General features: G+C 48.5%; 1 protein-coding gene across 1 annotated transcript in view; it reads right to left on the bottom strand.

The window, feature by feature from the left end:
• Positions 1–20,507, bottom strand: part of LOC139233004 (polyunsaturated fatty acid 5-lipoxygenase-like) — a 53,318-nt gene that overhangs the window by 12,406 nt on the left and 20,405 nt on the right. The window contains exons 4-9 of the mRNA XM_070863513.1: positions 15,840–15,962; positions 14,213–14,319; positions 10,248–10,417; positions 7,932–8,075; positions 3,422–3,625; positions 1,166–1,252 (exon numbers count right to left, since the gene is read on the bottom strand). Coding sequence (XP_070719614.1) covers positions 1,166–1,252; positions 3,422–3,625; positions 7,932–8,075; positions 10,248–10,417; positions 14,213–14,319; positions 15,840–15,962 — 835 coding nt within the window. The remainder of the gene's footprint in view (positions 1–1,165; positions 1,253–3,421; positions 3,626–7,931; positions 8,076–10,247; positions 10,418–14,212; positions 14,320–15,839; positions 15,963–20,507) is intronic.

Below are 20,507 nucleotides of genomic sequence, written 5' to 3'. Positions count from 1 at the left end.
CCACGACCTTCTGACCCAGACTGAGCAAGGGCTGACTTAGTGCAGGACCTTGCCAAGTGCAGGAATAAAGAAAAACGGAGATGAATCCGTAAGTGGTGGTCGAATGATGTCAAGTTTCGGGGTTTTGAGAGACTGTGACAGGAAGGGAAGGCGATTGGAAAGGGTGCCACAGTTCTGAGGTCCTCGGATTGAATGAGATGGTACAAGCAACCTTCATTTCAACACAGAGAGAAATGAGGATGGGGGAGGTGTGCTTGCAGGAAACAGTATTTGGGGATTAGCAGGAACAAGCAAACAAAGTTCGGAGGAACAATGAGTGTAATAGCATTGATAACATGGAGCAAATGATGGAGAAACTCCATCGCTGGAGAAATACCACCAGCGATGTCTCCGGAAGATCCTGCAAATCCCCTGGGAGTGTTTGGGACATTGTAGAGGGAGCTTTACTCTGTATCTAACCCCGTGCATGTACCTGCCCTGGGAGTGTTTGATGGGACAGTGTAGAGGGAGCTTTACTCTGTATCTAACCCCGTGCATGTACCTGCCCTGGGAGTGTTTGATGGGACAGTGCAGAGGGAGCTTTACTCTGTATCTAACCCGTGCTGTACCTGCCCTGGGAGTGTTTGATGGGACAGTGCAGAGGGAGCTTTACTCTGTATCTAACCCGTGCTGTACCTGCCCTGGGAGTGTTTGATGGGACTGTTCAGAGGGAGCTTTACTCTGTATCTAACCCTGTGCTGTACCTGCCCTGGGAGTGTTCGATGGGACAGTGCAGAGGGAGCTTTACTCTGTATCTAACCCATGCTGTACCTGCCCTGGGAGTGTTTGATGGGGCAGTGTAGAGAGAGCTTTACTCTGTATCTAACCCCCTGTCCCTGCCCTGGGAATGTTCGATGGGACAGTGCAGAGGGAGCTTTACTCTGTATCTAACCCATGCTGTCCCTGCCCTGGGAGTGTTTGATGGGGCAGTGTATAGGGAGCTTTACTCTTTATCTAACCCAGTGCTGTACCTGCCCTAGGAATATTTGACGGGAGTTGGGTGCCTGAAATGGAAAATGTTCCATAGCCCAGCACCAACAACCCATACCTTGATGGGCACAAAATTAGTATTTGAAAAAAATTCACAAGGTGTCTGAACAGAGAGAGCTCATAAAACATCGCTGACCTTGTTTAGAATTCCACTTTCAGATAACAGCTCTTTTCTGGCTCGAATATTTGTATCCAGCGTGAATCGCGTGTGAGGAGTAAGGAGCTGAAAGAACACATAAATTAATTGGAATATACCAGTTATTGAAAGCAAACATGCCGGTGCAGCAAGCAGTTAGGAAAGCAAATGGTATGTTGGCCTTCACTGCAAGAGGATTTGAGTACAGGAGCAAGGATGTCTTACTACAGTTATACAGGGCTTTGGTAAGATCACACCTGGAGTATTGTGTACAGTTTTGGTCTCCTTACCTAAGAAAGGATATTACTTGCCATTGAGGGAGTGCAGCAAAGGTTCACCAGACTCATTCCTGGGATGGCAGGACTCGTATGAGGAGAGATTGGGTCGACTAGGCCTGTATTCACTAGAGTTTAGAAGAATGAGAGGGGATCTCATTGAAACGTATAACATTTTGACTGGGTTGGATAGACTGGATGCGGGGAGGATGTTTCCCCGGGGCTGGGAAGTCTAGAACAAGGGCTCACAGTCTCAGGATACGGGGTAGGAAATTTAGGACCGAGATGTGGAGAAATGTTTTCACTCAGAGGGTGGTGAACCTGTGGAATTCTCTACCACAAAAGACTGTGGAGGCCAAGTCACTGAACATATTGAAGAGGAAGATAGATAGATTTCTAGACACAAAAGCCATCAAGGGGTATGGGGAGAAAGCAGGAATATGGTGTTGAGATAGAGGATCAGCCATGATCATACTGAATGGTGGTGCAGATTCGAAGGGCCGAATGGCCTACTACTGCTCCTATTTTCTGTGGCAGAAGTAATATCTGATCCATCCTGAACAAGTAAGGCAGTGCATCAAACCACGAGAGGGAATACAGCGAGCTTCAAAGACATTCAGGTCATCAAACCACTCACATTCAATCCCACGATATGGCATCTCAGTGGACCCAAGCCCTTCCTGTTCAGTTCCACTGTATACAATACCAATGGACCAACCTCTTTCTATTGGGTCCCAATATATAGAGTACAAAATGGATTAAACCCGTTCCATTTAATCCCCTTGTAGTCAAATGGACCGACCACACGCACTCCCCATTCACAACACGTTCATATTCAGTCCCCGTATATATAATCCTAAGCAAGCAGTCACATCGTATAGAATGCAAATGGTTAAACTCCTGACATGCAGACCCATTCCGTAGAAGATTAAGACCGAACCCTTCCCTACTCACTGTAAAATCTCACCGGATCCAATCAGTTTGAATGCACTTCAAATGTACAGAAATCTTGATAAGAAATAGGAGCAGGAGTCGGCCATTCGGCTCTGCCATTGAATAAGATCATGGCTGATCTGATCATGGACTCAGCTCCACTTCCCCGCCCGCTCCCCATAACCCTTCACTCCTTTATCGCTTAAAAATCTGTCTATCTCCGCCTTAAATATATTCAATGACCCAGCCTCCACAGCTCTCTGGGGCAGAGAATTCCACAGATTTACAACCTCAGAGAGAAGAAATTTCTCCTCATCTCAGTTTTAAATGGGTGGCCCCTTTTTCTCAGACTATGTCCCCTAGTTTTAGTTTCCGCTACGAGTGGAAATATCCTCTCTGCATCCACCTTGTCGAACCCCCTCATTATCTTATAAGTTTCAATAAGATCACCTCTCATTCTTCTAAACTCCAATGAGTATAGGCCCAACCTACTCAACGTATCCTCATAAGTCAACCCCCTCATCTCCGGAATCGACCGAGTGAACCTTCTCTGAACAGCCTCCAATGCAGGTATATCCTTCCTTAAATACGGAGACCAAAACTGCACGCAGTGCTCCAGGTGTGGCCTCACCAATACCCTGTACAGTTGTAGCAGGACTTCTCTGCTTTTATACTCTATCCCCCTTTGCAATAAAGGCCAACATTCCATTTGCCTTCCTGATCACTTGCTGTACCTGCCTACTAACTTTTTGTGTTTCATGCACAAGGACCCCCAGGTCCCTCTGTACTGCAGCACTTTGCAATTTATCTCCATTTTTAAATAATAATTTGCTTTTCTATTTTTTCTGCCAAAGTGGAGAACCTCACATTTTCCCACATTATACTCCATCTCTCGCAGATTTGTGTATTGGCTGATTTGCTGGCTTGTTACTTCTCTTGCTGTATACTGAGGGAGGGATGCTTTCTGCAATAATAACAATGCTTTCGGTAACTTCACACCGTCTTTCAGAATTTACGTTAGTTGTGGCGTTCCTCTTGAGTGTCGTACCTTGTAAATGGGATGCACGGAGGGTAGTTGTCGCAACGTGGCAATGCAGAACGGCTCCCGAATCAGTTGGGTCTTCAGAAGGTGGGTGACTATTTGATGGACGTTGGAATCTGCACTTCGCACCCACATCTTGGCCAGCAGCCAATCGAGTTCTGGGTCCGAGGGAAGGAAAATTGGGTTGTCTTTTCCTGGGATTTGCTTCAGCTGCAACACAAGATATAAAGGGGGGACAGATCGGGTAGACAGAGAGAAGGACGCGCTCTACCCGGAGCTCCGACACGGCAGACGAGCCCCAGGCGGGCAGAGGTCACGCTTCAAGGACACCCACAAGGCCACCTCGAAGAGGTTCAATGTCCCCACCGGCATCTGGTGCAAGACCGCTCAAAATGGAAGGGAATAATCTGCCTGTAAGGGGATAAAATACGGTCACTAAAGTGGAAGTAGACAGACAGATGGTCACCAAAGCGGATACTGAAGGCAGTGAATTGATCTGACACATGGTCCAGGTTGAAGGGCTTATCAGTAAAGGTTGAGCGTCCGAAATCCGGAGTTCCAAAATCCGGAGTGGTCCAGAATCTGGACACCGGGCCGATCCACGGCGGGGTCATCCGGAAACCGGAAAATGTTCCGGAATCCGGAATCCCCCCCCGCCTCGGCAGCCCGACCTCGCCTCGGCCCTACCTCGCCCCGGCCCTACCTCGCCTCGGCCCTACCTCGCCCTGGCCCTCGGTGGCCCGACCTCATCCCGGCCCGACCTTGACCCGGACCCGGCTCCCCGCTTTCTCCCCCCCTCTCTCCCTTACCTCGGCGGGCTGACCTCGCCCCCTTACCTTGGCTGCCCGACCCCACCTACCTCGGCCCGGGCAAAGACGTTCCAAAATCCGGAAGTATCCGGAATCCGGAACGGCCTCGGTCCCGAGGTTTCTGGATTGCCGACGCTCAGACTGTATTAGCAGATTCTGAGGAATCAGCAGTTCCTCTGCCTGACGGTAGGGACTGAAATATATCGTAAATTGACAGATTGTATGTAAAACTCGCATATGTATGTAAAGCACACTTATAACACTCGCTTAAAAATGGGTTTAAAATGGAGAACAGCTAAAAAGCAAAGCTTGCTGGTAAATGCGTTGAATTCTATAGTGCAGACTGATATTACTGACTGGTAGTTTGGACTAGAGTTCTTGGGAGAGGGATAAGGAGGCCCACCCTGGGAAACAAGGTTAATCAACACCTCATCAGGAATTGCGATAAAGTTGACGCCACTAACCACACATTCCGGGAGGGTGCCGTGTGATGGGAGATGGACAGCTGTGGGAAAGCCACTCGGAGCCAGTCTGATAATGGTCACCAAATCAATGTAATAGCAGTCGGCCAATCGGTGGGTTTGTAGGAGGGTCGCACACCTCGAAAAACTGTATAACTGTCGATGTAAAACCTCTGTTCTTAGAAGGTCCATCCGTGAAACCTTCCCCTGCATGCTTGAATAAAAACCCGTTGAACCGAGGTTTCGTCTGAGTGATTCCGCGGTCGCTATACGGGCGGGGATACGGGCTGATGTCGATTCATTATATCAGGGAGACCACCTTGAAGAAAAGAAGTCTTCTTTTTACCCCAACAGCGTCGAATACCTCGAGTCTCTTAGCCGGGAGCACGCGGAGACGAAGCGCATACGGTGGAAGGAGGGCGCGGCAAACCCAAGCATTCCAAAAAAAACGGCACTTCATCCAACGTACTTTCAACCACCACAAAGGGTGGTAGAAGTTTCGAACTCTCTTCCTCAAACTGCAATTGGTGCGAGGTCAGTTGTTAATTTTAAATCTGGGACTGATAGATTTGTTTTGAACCAAAGGTATTCAGTGATATGGGGGGAAAAGGCAGGTATCTAGGGATAGGTCACAGATCAGCCACGATCTCATTGAATGGCGGAACAGGCTCGAGGGGCTGAATGGCCGACTCCTGTTCCACTGCGACAGAAACCAGTCCATCATCGTCATAGGTAGTCCCTCGGAATCGAGGAAGATGCTTCCACTCTAAAAGTGAGTTCTCAGGTGGTTGAACAGGACATTATGGGAATTACAGTCCCTGTCACAGGTGGGACAGACAGTGGTAGAAGGAAAGGGTGGGTGGGGAGTCTGGTTTGCTGCACGCTCCTTCCGCTGCCTGCGCTTGCTTTCTGCATGCTTTTGGCGACGAGACTCGAGGTGCTCAGCGCCCTCCCGGATGCACTTCCTCCACTTAGGGCGGACTGGTCTTTGGCCCAGGGACTCCCGGGTGTCGGTGGGGATGTTGCACTTTATCAGGGAGGCTTTGAGGGTGGTCCTTGTAACGTTTCCTCTGTCCACCTTTGGCTCGTTTGTCGTGTAGGAGTTCCGAGTAGAGCGTTTGTTTTGTGAGTCTTGTGTCGGGCATGCGAACAATGTGGCCCGCCCAACGGAGCTGGTCGAGTATGGTCAGTTCTTCGATGCTGGGGATGTTGGCCTGGTCGAGGACGCTAACGTTGGTGCGTCTGTCCTCCCAGGGGATTTGCAGGATCTTGCGGAGACATCGTTGGTGGTATTTCTCCAATGATTTGAGGTATCTACTGTATATGGTCCATGTCTCTGAGCCATACAGGAGGGCAGGTACCACTACAGCCCTGTAGACCATAAGCTTGTTGCCAGATTTGAGGGCCTGATCTTCGAGCAATCTATTAACGTGGAGCACAGGTTAGCATTGTTGTTCAGCACACTGTCCTTTCCTAACTGGCACCTGAGTCATAGCCAACCTAGACCTCCGGGCTGAAGGTGTTGTCTCACTTGAGGTTCTAAAGGTAATATGTGAAAGCTTAGCTAATCTTAACCCAATTTGCAGTGGGCACAGGTCAACATAGTCCAACGATCCTAATTTGGCATTAAATGAACAATCTTGCTTAGAGGTCACAAGGGATATATGCGTGGGAAATAGATTTTAAAAAATGGTAATAAGAGGGAACTTTATTCTGCGTCTCATCCATTGAACTGATATTTAAATGCTGAGTGCTGGCACTGGTTTCAAGCAATGGCCAAGTGTTCATTCCACCAAAAACCTTGCATTTATATAGCGCCTTTCACGACCACCGGAGGTCCCAAGGCGCTTTACAGCCAATGAAATACTTTTGGAGTGCAGCCACTGTTGCAATGTAGGAATCACGGCAGCCAATTTGCGCACGGCAAGCTGCCACAAACCGCAATTTGATAATGACCCAGATCATCTGTTGTTAGTGATGTTGATTGAGGGATAACTATCGGAGGAGCGGCGAGGGATCGTGGCGGAGGAGCGGCGAGAGATCGTGGCGGAGGAGCGGCGAGAGATTGTGGCGGAGGTGCGGTGAATGTTTGCGGCGGAGGAGCGGCGAGGGATCGTGGGTGGAGGTGTGGCGAATGAGAGTACGGGGCCCAGAAGAGCCGAGGGCCCAGGGGCAGCACGGGCCAGCCCACACTGTGCGATATGTGCGCGCACTAGGTCCGTGCAGCAGAGCAGGTCTCCAGTCGTTCTGGTTCAACCCTTGCCACAGGATAAAGACCTAGCTCTGTCAAGCCCGCGTGGTGGCTGATGCGCAACAGTCACCACACGTTAAAAGAATCCACGCACAAGCATTTTCCACCCCTGGAGTTCAGGACTGGAATATTAGGTCCTTCATTGAAACATCTGCAAACTCATTCCTTTTGGTGTGGAAGCAAGTCATCCTCGTTCGAGGGACCGCCTATGATGATGATGAAATATTGGCCCAGGACACCGGGGAGAACTCCCATGGTCTTTCTCAAAATAATGCCCGTGGGGATCTATTATGTCCACCTGAGAGAGCAGATGGGGTCTCAGGTTAATGTCTCATTCGAAAGACGGCACCTCCGACAGTCAAGGCTGACCATATCCTCGCCTGATTGTGATTAGTAGCAGAAAGATAGACAGACTCTTCTTTTAAAAGGCGTGATTGAATCCAACTTTGATGATTATTTTAGACTTGTATGGACCAAAGCGATTTATAAACTATTACAGGTTGAACCTCCCTAATCCAGAATTCCCTTATCCGGAACCACCCCTCGTCCGGAACCATTCCCGGCCACCGGGTGGTGCATGCGCAGAACTCCGACATGAACAAATCGAAGTCCTTCCTCGCTGCCGACTCCCGCAATCGCTGGCCTGACCCCGCCATCCACCGCCCCACCCGCCTCCCCCCCCCCCACCCCCATGATCTCTCTGCCGCACTCCCAACCCCAAGCCAGCCAGCCCCCATATCCCCTCGCTCAGTATCCGCACCATCCAATTTGACGTGACCACCCCTCATCCGGAAAAAATCCCTTATTCGGAACAGGCTGGGTTCCGGATAAGCCAGGTTTAATCTGTATTAATAGATTACACGTTACAATTCTGAGGAGAACAGCCAAAATTTCAGGAAGATTTCCCTTTATTTCTTGGACGCTGTAAGTCGAAAAACATTCCCATGACAACCGCACTGAGCTCAAACGTGTGTGTGTGAGACGTGCTTTCCTACCTGAATGGCAATGGGTATCATGTCGTCCGCGGCATTAAGGTACAACAGGCAGACAGGCGCTTCAAGGTACTGCTGGACGCCATCTATGACATTGGCCGCAATCCCGTCCAACATCTCGTAGTTTACAATGAAGATATTCCCGTTCTGCAGCAAATACAAAGTGAGGGAAACAGTAGAAAAGGTTCTACAGTCAGCCGTCGTCCGAACGGAATATCTGGGCAGAAAATCATCAGGTTCGTTGTAGGGCTCAGTGCCCTCTGAACGTTTCCCGCAGAGCAACATGTTGAATGGGAGCATCACAAAGGAGGAGCAGCCAGCAAAGGGGCCGATCGGGAGTGGCACTATGTGGTTAAATGATGAAAAGATAAAACATAAGAAATAGGAGCAGGAGTCGGCCATTCGGCCCCTCGAGCCTGCTCCGCCATTCAATAAGATCAGGGCTGATCCGATCATGGACTCAGCTCCACTTCCCCGCCCGCTCCCCTTAACCCTTCACTCCCTTACCGCTCAAAAATATGTCTATCTTCACCTTAAATATATTCAATGACCCAGCCTCCACAGCTCTCTGGGGCAGAGAATTCCACGGATTTACAACCCTCTGAGAGAAGAAATTCCTCCTCATCCCAGTTTTAAATGGGCGGCCGCTTCTTCTGAGACTATGCCCCCTAGTTTTAGTTTCCCCTATGAATGGAAATATCCTCTCTGCATCCACCTTGTCGAGCCCCCTCATTATCTTATGTTTCGATAAGATCACCTCTCATTCTTCTGAACTCCAATGAGTATGGGCCCAGCCTACTCAACCTATCTCCATAAGTCAACCCCCCTCATCTCCGGAATCAACCTCGTCAACCTTCTCTGAACTGCCTCCAATGCAAGTATATCCTTCCTTAAAAATGGAGACCAAAACTGTACACAGTACTCCAGGTGTGGCCTCACCAATACCCTGTACAGTTGTAGCAGGACTTCTCTGTATTTATACCGGAGATGAAGGTGTTGACTTATGGAGATAGGTTGAGTAGGTTGGGCCTCTACTCATTGGAGTTCAGAAGAATGAGAGGTGATCTTATCGAAACATATAAGACAATGAGGGGACTTGACAAGGTGGATGCAGAGAGATAGTTCCACTCATAGGGGAGACTAACTAGGGGACATAGTCTCAGAATAAGGGGCCGCCCATGTAAATCTGAGATGAGGAGAAATTTCTTCTCTCAGAGGTTGTAAATCTGTGGAATTCGCTGCCTCAGAGAGCTGTGGAGGCTGGGTCATTGAATATATTTAAGGTGGAAATAGACAGATTTTTGAACGATAAGGGAGTGAAGGGTTATGGGGAGGGGGCGGGGAAGTGGAGCTGAGTCCATGATCGGATCAGCCATGATCTTATTGAATGGCGGAGCAGGCTCGAGGGGCCAAATGGTCAACTCCTGCTCCTATTTCTTATGTTCTTAACATTTGCAGGGCGTCATGTGATCAGACATTCTGCGATCAGGCGTCACATGGCCAGATGTCATGTGGTCAGAACATCATGTGATCAAACCTCCAGGAGTACCTCCGACCAGAGTTGGCAAGCCGACAGATGAGTGGTAAGGTTTACCTATCTTAGACTTGCCCTGGCAGTGCTTGACTGACATGGGGTTCAAACAGTCGAAGAGGTTTGTTACCTCAAACACTAACATCCCTCGCAGGAATAATCACAATGCAGGGAAACAATTAGCTTCCTCCCTGTACCTCAGCCGCATCCCACGATCCTTTATAGAAACATAGAAACATAGAAATTTACAGCGCAGAAGGAGGCCATTCCGGCCCATTGTGTCCGCGCCGGCCGACAAAGAGCCGCACGGCCCTCAGTCAGCAGCCCTAAAGGTTACATATAAACCCATGAACAATGATGGAAAGGCAAAGAGCACCCAGCCCAACCAGTCTGCCCCACACCACTGCGACACCCCTTATACTGAAACCTTCTACACTCCACACCAACCAGAGCCACGTGATCTCCTGGGAGAGGTAAAAATCAGATAAAAACCCAGGCCAATTTAGGGAGAAAAAATCTGGGAAAATTCCTCTCCGACCCATCCAGGCGATCAAGACTATTCCAGGAGATCACCCTGGCCGTATTCTATTCCTTGCAGTGCTTATCATTATATCTGCTCCGTCCAACAAAAGGTCATCCAGTTTAATCCCAATTACCAGCTCTAGGTCCATAACCCTGCAGGTTATGGCACTTTAAGTGCCCATCCAACCATCTCTTAAAAGTGGTGAGGGTTTATGCCCCAGTTTAATCTCTGACCCTCAGGGTGAAAGGTTAAATCACAAATGTACCTGAATTTCCTCTTCCAGTTTGGAGTCCCCAAGAGATTTCTTGACCATGGCATCCGTCACAGGAAAATTCTCTGGGATGTTCACGCATTTCTGTATCAGCATTGGGTTAACGCCATTCAGGAATTGGTATCCGAAAAACCAGTCCTCCTCCCAGTGATCCCGGACATATGCTGTGGAGAAGAACATGGGAAAAATCTTCAATACGGAAGCAATCGGGATCCCTTTAACAATAAGGTTAAACCAACAGAAGGAAATATGGAGATGGCAGATGGAGTATAATGTGGGGAAAATGTGAGGTTAACGACTTTGGCAGAAAAAAATAGAAAAGCAAATTATTATTTAAATGGAGAAAAATTACAAAGTGCTGCAGTACAGAGGGACCTGGAGGGCACTTGTGCATGAAACACAAAAAGTTAGTAGGCAGGTACAGCAAGTGATCAGGATGGCAAATGGAATGTTGGCCTTTATTGCAAAGGCGGATGGAGTATAAAAGCAGAGAAGTCCTGCTACAACTGTACAGGGTATTGGTGAGGCCACATCTGGAGTACTACATACAGTTTTGGTCTCTGTATTTAAGGAAGGATATACTTGCATTGGAGGCTGTTCAGAGAAGGTTCACTAGGTTGATTCCGGAGATGAAGGGGGTTGACTTATGAAGATCGGTTGAGTAGATTGGGCCTATACTCATTGGCGTTCAGAAGAAAGAGAGGTGATCTTATCGAAACATATAAGATAATGAGGGGGCTCGACAAGGTGGATGCAGAGAGGATGTTTCCACTGATGGGGGAGACTAGAACTAGGGGACATAATCTCAGAATAAGGGGTTGCCCATTTAAAACTGAGATGAGGAGGAATTTCTTCTCTCAGAGGGTTGTAAATCCGTGGAATTCTCTGCCCCAGAGAGCTGTGGAGGCTGGGTCATTGAATATATTTAAGGTGGAGATAGACAGATTTTTGAGCGATAAGGGAGTCAAGGGTTATGGGGAGCGGGCGGGGAAGTGGAGCTGAGTCCATGATCAGATCAGCCGTGATCTTATTGAATGGCGGAACAGGCTCGAGGGGCCAAGTGGCCGACTCCTGCTCCTGTTTCTTATGTTCTTATTATAAACTCGATAACAATGGCCATCACAGAGAGCACAAGTGGGATATTTGCTCCTAGTTTGGCCTCTAGGCACCCATCAGAGATCTGGGTTTGACCTTGTGACCTTCTCTTCCACTCCCTCCCTGCGGTGAAGCACCTCCCATCGATGGTCAATTGAAATGGCGAGCACAATGAGGGTCGACCATCGGTGGGGGCCCGATTGCGACAGATCAACGGTCTGTTCCGATTGTCCTTGTAAGAATTTTGATGAATAACCACCGGAGGCTGACACCACTGAAGCTGTTCCCCAGTCAGCCACTGCTTGTAGAAAACGAGGGAAGGAAAAGGCTCCCCAGTGTATCTCCCATAATAACAGCAACAACCCGCATTTGTGTAGCGCCTTTAATGTAGTAAAATGTCCGAAGGCACTCCACAGGAACGTTGCCAAACAAAATTTGACTCCGAGCCACATAAGGAGCTATTAGGACAGGGGAGGTAGGTTTTAAGGAGCATCTTGAAGGAAGAGATAGAGAAAACAGGGAACGATAGGTCAGTTAGACTGACATCAGTAGTACACAATGTGCTAGAATCTATTCCGGACGCGATAACGTGGCATTTGGGCAATCACTGTGATTGGGCAGAGTCAACGCGGTTTCATGAAAGGGAAATCGTGTTTGACGAATCTATTAAAGCTTTTTGAGGTAACTGGGAGGGCAGATAAGGGGGAAATGAGTAGAAGTCATATATTTGGACTTTCAGAAGGTATTCAGTAAGGTGCCATCAAGAGGTTGTTCCAGAAGATTGGTGCCCATGGGATTGGAGGTAAAATATTAACACGGATTGAGAATTGGTTAACGGACAGAAAACGGAGAGTAGGAATAAACGGGTCATTTTCGGGATGGCAGGGTGTAACAAGTGGATCGGTGCCTGGCCCTTGGCTAGTCATCAATGACTTAGACGAGGGAACCAAATGCGATACAGGTTGAACCTCCCTTATCCAGAACTCCCTTGTCCAGAACCACCCCTCGTCCAGAATCACTCCCGGCCACCGGGTGGCGCATGCGCAGAACTCCGACATGAACAAATTGAAGTCCCTCCTCGCTGCCGACTCCCGCAATCGCTGGCCTGACCCCGCGATCCACAATCTCTCTGCTGCACTCCCAGCCCCAATACCCCCTCGCTCAGTACCTGTATCATCCACTTTAACGTGACCACTCCTCGTTCGGAAAAATTCCCTTATCCAGAACAGGCCGGGTCCCGAGGGTTCTGGATAAGGGAGGTTCAAACTGTATATCCAAGTTTGCCGACAATACAAAGTTAGATGGGGAAATTAAGCTGCGAAGAGGACGCAAAGAGGCTGCAAAGGAACATAGGCAGGCTAAGTGATTGGGTAAGAAAGTGGCAGATGGAGTATAATGTGGGGAAGTGTGAAATTATCCACTTTGGTAAGAAGAATTGAAAAGCAGGCTATTTTTCAAGAGCTGAGAGATGAATAAATGTTGGTATTGAGAGGGATTTGGGAGTCCTTGTACAAAAAATACAAAAAGTTAGCATGCAGGTACAACAAGCCATTGGGAACCCTTCGAAAGGATGCAATAAGGTTTCACTAGATTGATTCCTGGGGTGAAAAGGCTGTCCTCTGAGGAGAGATTGATTAGAATGGGCCTATATTCTCTGCAGTTTAGAAGAATAAGAGATGAACTCACTGAAACGTATACATTTATTAGAGGGCTTGACAGGGTAGATAATGAGAGGATGTCTCCCCCTGGCTGGAGAGTCCAGAACTAGGGTTCACCAACAATGTCTCCGCAAGATCGTACAAATCCCGTTGGAGGACAGACGCACCAACATCAGCGTCCTCGACCAGGCCAACATCCTCAGCATCGAAGCACTGACCACACTCGGTCAGCTCCGTTGGGCAGGCCACATTGTCCGCATGCCCGACACGAGACTCCCAAAGCAAGCGCTCTACTCGGAGCTCCTTCACGGCAAACGAGCCAAAGGTGGGCAGAGGAAACGTTACAAGGACCACCCTCAAAGCCTCCCTGATAAAGTGCAACATCCCCACTGACACCTGGGAGTCCCTGGCCAAAGACCAGTCCGCCCTAAGTGGAGGAAGTGCATCCGGGAGGGCGCTGTGCACCTCGAATCTCGTCGCCGAGAGCATGCAGAAAGCAAGCGCAGGCAGCGGAAAGAGCGTGCGGCAAACAAGTCCCACCTTCCCTTTCCCTCAACGAGTATCTGTCCCACCTGTGACAGGGACTGTGGTTCTCGTATTGGACTGTTCAGCCACGTAAGGACTCATATTAAAGGTGGAAACAAGTCTTCCTCGATTCCGAGGGACTGCCTATGATGATTATAGTTTCAGAATAAGGGGTCGGCTATTTAGGACTGAGATGAGGAGAAGGTTTTTCGCTCAGACGGTGGTGACTCTTCAGAATTCTGCCCCAGAGAGTGGTGGATGCACAGTCAATAAGTATATTTATGACTGAGATCGATAGATGGGTTAAGGAATCGTGCGATATGGGGATAGGGCGGGAAGTAGAGTTGATGTAGATGATCAGCCGTGATCTTATTGAATGGCGGAGCAGGCTCGAGGGGCCGTACGGGCCTACTCCTATTTCTTATCTTCTCAAAGGAGGAAGTAGCGAGGCGCAGAGAGCTGAGGGCCCAGGCAGTTGAAGGCACAGACGCCAATGGTGGAGCGATTAAAATCACGGATGCACAAGGGGCCAGAATTGGAAGAGCAGAGAAATCTTGGAGGGTTATCGGGCTGGAGGAGGTGACAGAGATAGGGAGGAGGGTGTCAAGGCTTTTTGAAATGGTGCTGTTCAGATTATGAACCCCATCACCTTTTTCCTAATCGATGGCAGCTCTCCATTACCTGAAATGGGATTCTTGACTCTTTCGAAGATGTTACTGAAGTCCGCTATGGAGCTCCAGGATTGCTTGAACATATCGTTCAATGTCCTCCGGTAATAGTCCGCGAGGCTAAAGAAAGAAATAACACAGAGGTGGATAGTATAAAGGTTATGCTCTCTTACTTGCTCTCAAGACTGAATGACCCCTCCGCACAGCAATGCAGAAACTCCTTTGCATGAAAGCAAATTGTCGGATGAGATATCGGGCGATATGGTCGGGGGCTGGGGAGAAGCTAAGGAGCCCAATATTTCCTTGAGGGGCCTGGAAAACCATTGAACAGTTCAATAAATCTTCCCCAGCTGGGTGCCTTCTCTTCCTGAGGAGATCTCATGAGGAAAGGTTGAGGAGGTTGGACCTCTGCTCATTGGAATTCAGAAGAATGAGAGGTGATCTTATGGAAACGTATAAGATTATGAGGGGGGCTTGACAAGGTGGATGCAGAGAGGATGTTTCCGCTGATAGGGGGAGACGAGAACTAGAGGGCACAATCTTAGAATAAGGGGCCGCCCATTTAAAACAGAGATGAGGAGGAATTTCTTCTCTCAGAGGGTTGTAAATCTGTGGAATTCGCTGCTTCAGTGAGCTGTGGAAGCTGGGACATTGAATAAATTTAAGACAGAGATAGACAGTTTCTTAACCGATAAGGGACTAAGGGGTTATGGGGAGCGGGCAAGGAAGTGGACCTGAGTCCATGATTGGATCAGCCATGATTTTATTAAATGGCGGAGCAGGCTCGAGGGGCCGTATGGCCTACTCCTGCTCCTATTTCTTATGTTCTTATCTGTTGAAATGTATAACATTCTCAGATGGATTGACAGGGTAGATGCTGAGAAGTTGTTTCCCCGGGCTGGAGAGTCTAGAACCATGGGGCGCAGTCTCAGGATAAGGGGTCGGCCATTTAGGACTGAGATGAAGAGAAATATCCTCACTCAGAGGATTGTAAATCTTTGAAACTCTCTACCATGGAGGGCTATGGACGCTCAGTAGATTCAAGACTGGGATTCATAGCATTTTACTGCATGAAGGGAATTCAGGGTTGTGGAGTTGGGACGGGAAAGTGTTGAGGTAGAAGTTCAGCTATGATCTCATTAAATGCCGGAGCAGGCTCGAGGGGCTGTATGGCCTACTCCTGCTCCTAATTCTTATGTTCTTATGGATCCATTTGGTGACCGCTTTCGCCAGTGTGATTGGCAATGTGCGCGACAGATGCGGTCCGGGGCCAAAAGAATGTCCTTGTTAGCACAGGGCAACATCTGTCCAGCCACTGCGCTACTGAGCAAGGGCCAAGCCTGAGTGAATACAGGTGACAGGTTCTCCCCACGAACACACGGACTATCAGTCTCAGTGCCAGGCCCTACACCGATATATGTTGGTTCGAGGATGAGATTGAGGTAGGTGGCATTGCAAGCTGTGTAGATGGAAGCTGGAGAATCGCTGGAGAAATACCACCAACAATGTCTCCGCGAGATCTTGCAAATCCCCTGGGAGGACAGACGCACCAACGTCAGTGTTCTCTTCCTTTGTTCCCAGGTAGACCAGTTGTTAACCTGGTTGCCATGGGATCTTACAGCTTTCAGTGCGACACTTACGGCAGATGAATGGAGCAATTGAAATCTTGTTTTCTCTCCTTGTTGAACCTCATCTCCATCGGGAGGTCATTCTCCGTCTCAGCATCGATAAACCCCGGGCTACCGGGGCACTGCGTATTCCACCTGGGACGCAAAGAGACACTTGGTCAGGCCACGCGGCAGAGGCAGTAACTGGTCCGTCTCAAAAAAAAAATCTTTCAACTGGACCCGGTTTTGGCAAAAAAGACGGGGTAAAATATCGGGAAAAAAAATACGGGGTAAAAAACGCGGGAACATCAAACGGTGGAAGAAAAATTTTGGGGAAAAAAAATTTGTGTAGAAAAACGCGTCGCGTGGAAAAAAAAAACACGGAAAAGAAATACGGAAAAAAAACGCGGGAAAATAATCATGAAAATAAAAACGCGACGGAAAAAAACCGCGGGAAAAAATTTGGCAAAAATAAATGGGAAAAAAGGACGGGAGAAAAAAAAACACGAGAAAAATAACACGTTTTGGCAGAGGCTTCAATTTTCCACTCCTACATTCACCAGCCCTCTGAACAGAATGGGAGGGAAATCGAGGGTTACTGGACATAGAAACAGAAAACCCCATTGTGGACTGTAGCTCAGTGGGTAGCGCACTTGCCTCGGAGTCAGAAGGTTGTGGGTTCGAGTCCCACTCCACAGGGAACTTGAGCACATAAATCCAAGCCGACACTCCCAGTGCAATGCTGAGGGAGCGCCACACCGTCGGAGGTAACGTCTTTCGGATGAGACGTTACACCGAGGCCCCGTCTGCTCTCTCAGGTGGATATCAAAGATCCCGTGGCACTATCTTGAAGAAGAGCAGGGGGAGTTCTCCCCGATGTCCTGGGACCAATATTTATCCCGCAATCAACGTAACAAAAAAAAAAAGATTATCTGGGTCATTATCACGTTGCTGTTTGTGGGAGCTTGCTGTGCGCAAATTGACTGTCGCGTTTCCCACATTACAACAGTGACTGCAATTCGAAAAGTACTTCATTGGCTGTAATAGCGCTTTGAGACATCCGCTGGTCGTGAAAGATGCGAGGTGAATGCAAGGATTCAATATCGAATCAAAATCTACTCCAAAATAAGATGATCCCAATACTTTCAGGAAACTCCCGACTTTCCATTAAGTGTCAGCCATGGCTCAGTGGGCAGCCCTCGTGTCTCTGGGTCCATGGAACTTGATCCCAAAATCTAGACTGGCTGTGCTAGAGGTGTTGTCTTTCAGATAAGATATTGGCCCTGAAATCCTGGGGTCCGTACAGAGTGTGTACGGATCCGGGAAGACCTTGCTCATGCGGCAAAAAATGGCTTTGCCGATCAGTCAAGTTTCCGGCTTGACAGACCGCACACATCTCGGGGACAAGGATGTTCCCACGGCAGAGATTGTGGTATTTGCCCATCTCTTGCCCTGCGAATGTCTTGAAAACTCTTGCGCCTGCTAAAAGCTTGAAAACTCTAGACTTGACTATTCCAACGCACCCTTGGCTGGCCTCCCATCTTCTCCCCTACGTAAGCTTGAGGTCATCCAAAACTCGGCTGCCCATGTCCTAACTCGCACCGAGTCCCGCTCACCCATCAACCCCTGTTCTCGCTGCCCCGTGTCCTAACTTGCACCGAGTCCCACTCACCCATCACCCCCTGTGCTCGCTGACCTACATTGGCTCCCAGTTAAGAAACACCTCGATTTCAAAACCCTCATCTTGTTTTCAAATCCCTCCATGGCCTCGTCACCTCCCTATCTCTGTAATCTCCTCCAGCCCCACAACCTCCCCGAGATGTCTGTGCTCCTCTAATTCTGCCTTCCTGAACATCCCTGATTATAATCGCTCAACCATTGGTGGCCGTGCCTTCTGTTGCCTGGGCCCCAAGCTCTGGAACTCCCTCCCTAAGCCTCTCCGCCTCTCTTTCTTCCTTCAAGACACTCCTTAAAACCTACCTCTTTGACCAAGCTTTTGGTCACCTGCACTAATTTCTCTTTATGCGGCTCGGTGTCAAATTTTTATCTCATGAAACTACTGTAAAGCACCTTGGGACATTTCACTACGTTAACAGCGCTATATAAATTCAAGTTGTTGTTGATCAGAATGTGGAACTTGCTACCACAAGGAGTAGTTAAGGCGAATAACAGATGCATTGAAGAGCACCCGAGATTAACACATGAGAGAGAGAAAGGATATGTTGCTGGGGTTAGAAAGAAGAAGGTTGTGAAGAGGCTCGTGTGGAGCAAAAATGCCAACATGAACCTGTTGGGTTGAATGACCTGTTTCTGTGCTGTAAATACAGGTTGACCCTCTCTAATCCGGCACCCTCGGGAGCTGGCCTGTGCCGGATAAGGGATTTTGCCGGACGAGGGGAGGTCACTTTAAATTTGGAGGCTGTTCAGAGAAGGTTCACTCGGTTGATTCTGGAGATGAGAGGGTTGACTTATGAAGAAAGGTTGAGTAGGTTGGGCCTATACTCTTTGGAAATCAGAATAATGAGAGGTGATCTTATTGAAACATGTAAGACAATGAGGGGGCTTGACAAGGTGGACGCAGAGAGGATATTTCCACATAGGGGAAACTAAGACTAAGGGAATAAGGGGCCGCCCATTTAAAACTGAGATGAGGAGGAATTTCTTCTCTCAGAAGGTTGTAAATCTGTGGAATTCTCTGCCCCAGAGAGCTGTGGAGGCTGGGTCATTGAATATATTTAAGGCGGAGATAGACAGATTTTTGAGCGATAAGGGAGTCAAGGGTTATGGGGAGCGGGCGGGGAAATGGAGCTGAGTCCATGATCAGATCAGCCATGATCTTATGGAATGGTGGAGCAGGCTCGAGGGGCCAAATGGCCGATTCCTGCTCCTATTTCTTATGTTCTTATGTCACGTTAAATTGGATGGTACAGGTACTGAGCAAGGGGATACTGCACGCTGGCTGGCTTGGGGCTGGGAGTGCGGAAGAGAGATTATGGGAGGTGGGCGGGGGGGGGGGGGGGGGTGGTGGTTCGCGGGGTCAGGTCAGCGATTGCGGGAGTCGGCAGCGAAGAAGGACTTCAATTTGATCGTGTCGGAATTCTGCGCTTGCGCCACCTGGTGGCCGGGAGTGGTTCTGGACGAGCGGTGGTTCCGGATAAGAGAGTTCTGGATGAGGGAGGTTCAACCTGCATTATGTAATACCTTTGAATGACTCCGCGTTTCCAGGATTGATGCGCCCATCTCGTGTAATGTTTGTGTTTGCCAAGGGTAAAAGGCCCCAGCATGCAGTACACCACATAGGCTGGAGAGAGTAAAAGAGCAGACGGGATTAGTTTATGTCTGAAAAACCTGGTGGAAGGAGAGACTGAGTGAGGGAAGGAGTTCCACAGTTTGACGATTCAGAGAAAGAGCCAGTTGAACTGGATGCGATTGCAGCAAATATTTCCTCATTTTTTGAATCAGTCAGCTGGTTAAAAGGACGATCCCACAAGAATACAAGAAATAGGAGCAGGAGTCGGCCATTCGGCCCCTCGAGCCTGCTCCGCCATTCAATAAGATCATGGCTGATCTATTCATGGACTCAGCTCCACTTCCCTGCCCGCTCCCCATAACCTTTGACTCCCTTATTGCTCAAAAATCTGTCTATCTCCACCTTAAATATATTCAATGACCCAGCCTCCACAGCTCTCTGGGTCAGAGAATTCCACAGATTTACAAACCTCTGAGAGAAGAAATTCTTCCTCATCTCAGTTTTAAATGGGCGGCCCCTTATTCTGAGACTATGCCCACTAGTTTTAGTTTCCCCTACGAGTGGAAATATCCTCTCTAATCCACCTTGTCGAGCCCCCTCACTATCTTATATGTTTCGATAAGATCATCTCATTGTTCTGAACTCTAATGAGTAGAGTCCCAACCTACTCAACCTATCTTCATAAGTCAACCCCCTCATCTTTGGAATCAACCAAGTGAACCTTCTCTGAACAGTCTCCAATGCAAATATATCCTTCCTTAAATACGGAGACCAAAACTGTACACAGTACTCCAGGTGTGGCCTCACCAATACCCTGTACAGTTGTAGCAGGACTTCTCTGCTTTTATACTCCATCCCCCTTGCAATAAAGGCCAACATTCCATTTGCCTTCTTGATCACTTGCTGTACCTGCATACGAACTTTTCGTGTTTGACACACAAGGACTCCCAGATTCCTCTGTACTGAAGCACTCTGCAATTTTTCTCCATTTAAATTATAATTTGCTTTTCTATTATTTCTGCCAAAGTGGATAACCTCACATTTTCCCACATTATACTCCATCTGCCAAATTTTGGCCCACTCACTTAGCCTGTCTATATCCCTTTGCAGTTTTTCGTGTCCTCCTCACAATTTGTTTTCCCACCCATCTTTGTGTCATCAGCAAACTTGGCTACATTACACTCGGTCCCTTCATCCAAGTCATTAATATAGATTGTAAATAGTTGAGGACCCAGCACCGATCCCTGCGGCACCCCACTAGTTACTGTTTGCCAACCGGAAAATAAACCATTTATCCCGACACCCTGTTTTCTGTTCGTTAACTAATCCTCTATCGATGCTAATATATTGCCCCCAACCCCGTGAATTTTTATCTTGGGCAGTAACCTCTTGTGTGGCACCTTATCGAATGCCTTCTGGAAATCCAAATACACCACATCCACCGGTTCTCC

Source organism: Pristiophorus japonicus, chromosome 20 (assembly GCF_044704955.1).
Source record: "Pristiophorus japonicus isolate sPriJap1 chromosome 20, sPriJap1.hap1, whole genome shotgun sequence".
Lineage (NCBI taxonomy): Eukaryota > Metazoa > Chordata > Chondrichthyes > Pristiophoridae > Pristiophorus > Pristiophorus japonicus.
Note: the sequence above shows the minus strand (reverse complement) of the source record. Positions and strands in the feature narration are given on the sequence as shown.